Source organism: Salvia miltiorrhiza, chromosome 1 (assembly GCF_028751815.1).
Source record: "Salvia miltiorrhiza cultivar Shanhuang (shh) chromosome 1, IMPLAD_Smil_shh, whole genome shotgun sequence".
Classification (NCBI taxonomy): domain Eukaryota; kingdom Viridiplantae; phylum Streptophyta; class Magnoliopsida; order Lamiales; family Lamiaceae; genus Salvia; species Salvia miltiorrhiza.
Window position 1 is genome coordinate 28,356,231 of NC_080387.1, and position 6,554 is coordinate 28,362,784.

Genomic DNA, 6,554 nt, shown 5'->3' on the forward strand with positions numbered 1-6,554 from the left:
GACCCGCGCCCCGACCCGTCTCATGGGTGAGGTTGACCTCACCCAAGACCAACTCAATTAATTAAGGTGTAAGCAAAGCATAATGAATTAATGAGTGGGTTGAAGTGCAGTGCAGCCACGTTTGACGAGACATTAGCCCTCACGTTACTTCCCTTGCAACCGCTCACACCAAGTACTTTTTCCTGTAAACTTGGAGAAGAAGAAATACTAGTAGCTTCCCAAATTATCGGATCATATGCAGATTGTCAAAAATGTCGCATCTTTTTTGAATAATCACTTACATCTCATCCACATACACCAACCACTCAGGTCACGCCACGTCGCCATATCGGTGGCGGCAATCATCTACTCCACCGAATCACGTTATTTGCTCCCCCCGGATATAATAATATACAAACCCCCCACAGACGCATATTAATTAATCTGGAAAAGGAAATTGAGAGACACTGTTTGTGTGAATCACCGGTGAAAAAATGAACCACTTGGTCGCCAGATCACTGATGCGCCGCGCGGTCTCCGGCGGTAACTGCCGCCGGTACGTGGCGGCGGCGTCGGGGACGTCCGGCGTGCAGATTGAGGGTTTGAGCGCGGCGTTGGTAGGGTGGAGGCGGATGATGAGTTCGGCAGCAGAGCCTACGTCGTCGCCGCCATCGGTGGAGAAGAAGATGAACAACAGCGAGTTGCAGACGGAGAAGGCGGAGAAAGGTGGTGCGGTGGTTTCGAGCTATTGGGGAATTTCGAGACCTAAGATTAAGAGGGAGGATGGCACAGAGTGGCCGTGGAACTGTTTCATGGTAATTGATACTACGATCCTATTTTAGTATTTCCGTTGAATGCTTTTATTTCTTGTTGTGTTTTATTCGTCAGATGAGTTTGGCACCTTTTGCTTGTTTTACCGTCTATGTTGTTCAGTGGTTTTCTCAAAACTCTTCGTGATCGTTGTTTGGAGCTAGAAGCTACAGAGTTTACGATTATCCATAGAGTATAGTTTGAATCATTGTAATTGATGCCTCTTCACATGTTCTCCGAGAATTGCAGTAGTAGTAGCTTTTTTGTTTGAGGGAACAGATTTCACATATGATTCGAATTCCTGGTAGATGAATTTTATGCAGTCTCAATCGAATTCGGAACTTGTTTAGTGATGATTGATAAAATATAACTGCTGCATCTCACATTGATGTGCGGCTTGCTGATTCATTGTGCAAGGTGCAACTACACCGCTGACATATAATGAGAAGATTGGTAGTACTTAGTATATCAATGGATCTGGTGGGATCAGGAGTGGTCCGATGTGTGATATTTTGTGTTAGGACTGTTTATCATATCAGAAAAGTTCAGGATCTGGAGATTTCACACCGCTTCACCGAGCAAGTGTTGTCTCATACTATTACCATTCAATTAAGATATATTGGGGAAGAAAATAAAAAATAAAAGGTTGTCGAATTATATGCTTATGTGCTACAGCCTATGAAACGAGTCAACAGCCTCAAGTCTCTGGGTATAGGAAAAATTGTAAAGTAACAATCTACTGTTTCATTTGAAAACTGCACGGGACAAAGAAGACGGGTCCGACAATCTGTATTCTGGCAATGTGTTGCTTGGACTATCACTTGATATTATTTAGGTATTGTACATGTGTTATGCTAGATACTTCATTTAAATAGCTTAGTGGTCCTATATTTCTGTCATCTTGTATTATTTAGATCTTACCGCAGCTTGTAATATAGTGTTGTTTGTCTTTCTTAAATCATTCCAATTTTGCAGCCGTGGGAAACTTATGCGGCAGACTTGTCAATTGATCTCCACAAGCACCACGTTCCAAAGACATTCATGGACAAAGTAGCATTTCGGACTGTGAAACTTCTTAGAATCCCTACAGATGTGTTTTTCAAGGTTTGTTGTCATTTATTTTCTCTGATCCTTTTGCTCTTTCCACACGTTGTTGGTGTTCTTCTCCTAGTGCCCTGTTTTCTGAAATGTGTATGCATCAGAATTTTCGTGCTATGGTTTGCGTTATAAGATAAAGGCATCAAGAAGTTCAATCAGTCTACAAATAATTGTGCATGCCCCACTGCTGCAATTTTATCTCTTAGTTGCATCAAAATTCATGAATTGCCGTATAGTGTTCGTTGGGAACTATAGGAAATGTTCTATTTATTGATTTGACTTGAGCTGAGTTCTCAATGATGTTTCAGTAGTGTGTTTAAATATGCCAACTCAAATTAGCCCATAAAGTGCAACTGTTGTGTATGCTTTATGCTTATTATATTGGAGGAAGCCTGTGCGCTTACTGCAAGTATATGTGTATTGTTATGATTCCATCGACCTTCTAAACTTATGGTCAGGAAAACTTAAGTAGGATTTAGAGAAATCCTAATCAGACTGGTTTGCCTTAGATTAAGACCCGTTAATTTAATGCATGCTTGTGATGGACACCATTTCTCTGCTGGTACCCTGACATATGAAGTCCGATGGTTGCTCTCTTGTCCATTTAAGTTAATATAGTCTATTAAAGAATTTTGAAGATAGAGAAGCCATCCAATGAATCAAGCTCATATTTATTTTGGCGAATACATGGCATGGCATTTGCAGAGGCGGTATGGTTGTCGTGCAATGATGCTGGAAACAGTGGCTGCTGTTCCTGGTATGGTGGGAGGGATGCTGTTACATCTGAGATCTCTGCGCAAGTTCCAGCAAAGTGGGGGGTGGATAAAAGCATTGCTTGAAGAAGCTGAGAATGAGAGGATGCACCTGATGACGATGGTGGAACTTGTGAAGCCCAAGTGGTACGAGCGGCTGCTGGTCCTCACTGTTCAGGGCGTCTTCTTCAATGGATTCTTCGTGATCTACATGGTGTCCCCGAAACTGGCCCATAGGATTGTGGGTTATCTAGAGGAAGAGGCCATACATTCGTACACTGAGTACTTGAAGGACATTGAAAGCGGTGCAATAGAAAACATTGCAGCTCCTGCCATTGCAATCGACTACTGGAGACTTCCCAAAAATGCAACTCTCAAGGATGTTATCACTGTCATCCGCGCTGATGAAGCTCATCACCGCGATGTCAACCATTTTGCTTCTGTGAGTTTCTCAACTATATCTATCTTTAACATTACCTACTATGAAACCACGGAATAAGGTAACCAACTACATTTTATTGCGCAGGATATCCATTTTCAGGGGAAGGAGTTGAGGGAGGCACCAGCTCCTGTGGGATATCACTAAATCTAAATGTTAATTTCTCGTGCTCAGATAAATAGTTGAAAACAGTAATGTGAATAATGTTGGATTGGTTATACAGTGTGTGTGTTTTCGGTTCAACTAATAGCCTTGCCATTTTACTTGTGTTTGGCATCTGGCTTCATAAGAAGAGATCGAAATTATTGGACGAGTATTAGTTGCTCATCACATATAATTCTTACTGGCTATTGCTTGTTATTCTTTATAAAAGGATTCAATAGTTATTATTGTTATTGGACAGAATCAGGCTTTCAAAGAAATTTAAGCATAATGAAAGATAAGCTCATTGCGTCAATGCATTTACATGTGTTCTATGCGATATACAGAAATTTCCTAAACTAAAACACCCGAAGAAAAAGGAGCCCTTGATTTGGAATCACCGAACAGATTTCCCTTTTATCAATGCTGAAGCATAGAACAATAAAGAAGAAAGAAATACTTGCAAATTTATTAGCAGTACATCATTCTTTATCTGGTTTCATCATGATTAGGAATATGAAATTGGAACTTAATAGTCAACTTCACTTGGCCAACGATTAACATTGAAACGAGAAAAATGCTCTGTGAGATCCTATGCAGCCAGATAATGAGAAACATCATAAATCTTTGCATCTATAGTGAAACATAGGAATAGGACAGTAAGTGATCCTGGTATTGAGCTCATGTGAAGGAACAACAGCTAGAAAAATTGAAAATTGTGCAGTTATTCATTGAAAGACTTTACATAGAAGATACATTGGGATTCACATGTACATAATTGGCCATCTTACTTCAGTATGACTGGAATAAACTTACATGAAGGACTTTAGCTGCCAGTATTAAGTGATTCTCTACCACCAAGAGTCTTTATTATAGCCTCAAGAAGTTTTATCTCTTTATCCCGCTTTGAAATCTCATGCTGTTTCACACGTAGCTCTTCCATATGCAGTTCAAATACTTCTGAAATATACAGGAGATTAACCTTTAACAAGATCTACGCAACTGTTTATGAAACATGTGAACGAAATATGGGAGCAAAAGTTCCTAGGGCCTACAGTTGTAGGACAATTTTTTATTAATGGTATCTAGCTAACTGGGTATAAAATAAGCTTTTTTTGAAAGCTATATAATCTTTTGAATTCATAATACTTCTTGCCTCAAAGTACCTAAAGGAAGAATAGTGTCAATGTTGAGTATCTAAAGACCAGTGAAACTTGCAAATTGGCACTTGAGTATATTCAAAGCAAATGCTGAAGCTCGGTCTTAACATAAGAGACCCTTCAATGACATAAGAGACTTTTTTTGCATGTTATAATCTTGAAAGGAATGACAATGCCATATGTGTTCACATGCATGTAATCTTGTTCAAAATTTATCAAGGAATGAATTGTTAGAGCAAGTAAGAATTGATGCAGTACATGATGTTGGCCTATAAAAAAATTAAGGGAGTCACATAATTATGTTTGATAGTAGAGAACGTAGCAATATTTTAAAAATGATATTCCTTTTATATCTTAATATAAAGGAGCCAGAAGAACATACTAGAGGTGTTCTCGAGTTCTTTTGTAATTTCTACTGCACGCAATTCAGCAGCTTTCTGTGCTGACTCAGCATGCCGTTTTTCAGTGCGTGCACGTGCCGCTGCTGAAATGGCAGCATCGAGTTCTTTTTCTAAGGTCTCAACTCTTTGTTCAAGAACCTGTAGTCAACAGTTTGTGAAAATGCAAACCTGTCAACAAATGAACAACTTACTGCTTCGAGCAATCGAGAAGAATGTTGCATCATATCCATTGTGCAACCAAAATTAAGGTGGCATATCATTTAGTAAACTGCTCAGTAAGCCAACTAGACCAGAAAGATTTTTCAGACTAATCTCTATCATTGGATTAACATTCCATCACAAGGCAACCAAATCTAATAAACAAAAATATTGATTCAGCAAAACCAACCACTGATAAATTCCTCCCAGTAGAGACAGCCTTCATTTGGTTGATAAAACATCAAAATTTTGAAGCGGCACACTAAAAAGACTACCTCGAAAACTGAATAAAATATAACCAAACAATCAATGACATTTATCTACTGTAAATTGGCAGATTATGATTCAAATTCAATACCAGGCTTCAGCCAACAAATGTTCCCGCAGCCTACAATGAACCATGCCTTTGTAGCTCCTATAAATCCAAATGATTATGATAAATACTTAAAACTATGAAAAGGAACAAATAACTATGTTTATTAATCGCAATAAGTACCAGCAACAACTACCCCAAACATACCCCTGACAGTGTGTGTGTGGGAATCAACTTTTTCCCAACAAACGTTCCCCAAATTTCCAAAGTAAACATCCATGAACCAAAATAACAATTTTGAAAGTGACGGCAAACAAAAAAGTCAACAATTATCATAAACGGCAGCTAAAGTGCGAAACATAGAACCCTCACACGCAGATCCCTAAAATCCGATAACAATTTACAGCAAAAGTAATCAAATACTATAACAAGCCGCGAGCAGCTAAACATAAAACAAACAATATAGAATCCTCTAATTATGATCCTTCTAATTCAACAAGTAATATAAAATTACAAACAAAACAGTAATTAAAAAGAAGAAGAAGAAGAAGAAGATAGTTTTCAGACCGCATCGACGTACGGAAAGCTGAGTAAGCAGAATTTAGACCTTGATCGAGCGGGCTTGTTCGGAGCTGAGCGAGGCTTTGGCAAATGTTTCATCGTCGACGTATACAGCTTTCTTGATGAGTAATTTCTGCAGAGAATCGAGATTCGACGCCATCTCTGTCAGATTCGCGATGGCTGTCGTCCATCGCTCCGCCCCTTTCACTTTCTCTCTCTCTTCCATTTTGTTATCGTTTCTAACTCCGTGTTTTTTAATTCTTCCTCGTGTTTATATTTCGGGGTCAGAAGTGTAAAATCGAAACTTCAAGGGGACTGAAATTAAGAACTCGGAATTTCAATCTTTAATAAATCTTCTTCATATTTGTTTAAATTCATTATCAATAAAAATACTTACTTTTAGTTTGTAGGTGCTCTCTAATTTTATTTTATTTTTTATAAAAAGAGAGAAGAAGTTGAGCATAGTATTATCAACATTCAACCACATACACACTGCTCCAAAAAAAAAGAAAAAGAAAAATCCAATCATATATAGAAAAATGTAGGATTAAATTTAAAGTGGGGTTTGTATAAGAAACTCTAAAATGCAACATAAATTATACATACTTCCTCCGATCTCAAAGAGTATATTTAGCTTGTTCCGAATGTATTTTAATATGTTTGGTGGAGAAATGAGTACACTTTAATGAATGGAGTAGAAAA

The 6,554-nt window shown here is 38.3% G+C and overlaps 2 protein-coding genes across 3 annotated transcripts; one reads left to right on the forward strand and one right to left on the reverse strand.

Moving 5' to 3' along the window:
• The first annotated feature begins 249 nt into the window (after window positions 1–249).
• On the forward strand, window positions 250–3,473 carry LOC131018305 (ubiquinol oxidase, mitochondrial). Its single transcript, XM_057947033.1, has 4 exons — window positions 250–794; window positions 1,765–1,893; window positions 2,593–3,081; window positions 3,166–3,473. Exons 1-4 carry the CDS (start codon window positions 474–476, stop codon window positions 3,223–3,225), a joined length of 999 nt encoding a protein of 332 aa, XP_057803016.1. The 5' UTR covers window positions 250–473; the 3' UTR covers window positions 3,226–3,473.
• Window positions 3,474–3,873: 400 nt separating this feature from the next.
• Window positions 3,874–6,193, reverse strand: LOC131018315 (uncharacterized). Of its 2 annotated transcripts, none has more exons than XM_057947040.1 (3): window positions 5,899–6,193; window positions 4,762–4,918; window positions 3,874–4,179 (listed from the first exon to the last, which is right to left on the reverse strand). In XM_057947040.1, the coding sequence occupies exons 1-3, from the start codon at window positions 6,076–6,078 to the stop codon at window positions 4,046–4,048; spliced, it is 471 nt and encodes a 156-aa protein (XP_057803023.1). In that variant the 5' UTR covers window positions 6,079–6,193; the 3' UTR covers window positions 3,874–4,045. The 2 variants fall into 2 exon arrangements, with proteins under 2 accessions (XP_057803023.1, XP_057803029.1); XM_057947046.1 differs by having other exon boundaries at window positions 5,859–6,099.
• Between the last annotated feature and the right edge of the window lie 361 nt (window positions 6,194–6,554).

Coding starts and splice junctions, on each gene's coding strand:
- LOC131018315 (XM_057947040.1), bottom strand. CDS start 6,078: ATGGAAGAGAGAGAGAAAGTGAAAGGGGCGGAGCGATGGACGACAGCC. Junction 4,919..5,898: donor AACAAGCCCGCTCGATCAAG/GTCTAAATTCTG, acceptor TGTTGACTACAG/GTTCTTGAACAAAGAGTTGA. Junction 4,180..4,761: donor AGAACTCGAGAACACCTCTA/GTATGTTCTTCT, acceptor TGTATATTTCAG/AAGTATTTGAACTGCATATG.
- LOC131018305 (XM_057947033.1), top strand. CDS start 474: ATGAACCACTTGGTCGCCAGATCACTGATGCGCCGCGCGGTCTCCGGC. Junction 1,894..2,592: donor CTACAGATGTGTTTTTCAAG/GTTTGTTGTCAT, acceptor TGGCATTTGCAG/AGGCGGTATGGTTGTCGTGC. Junction 3,082..3,165: donor ATGTCAACCATTTTGCTTCT/GTGAGTTTCTCA, acceptor TTTATTGCGCAG/GATATCCATTTTCAGGGGAA.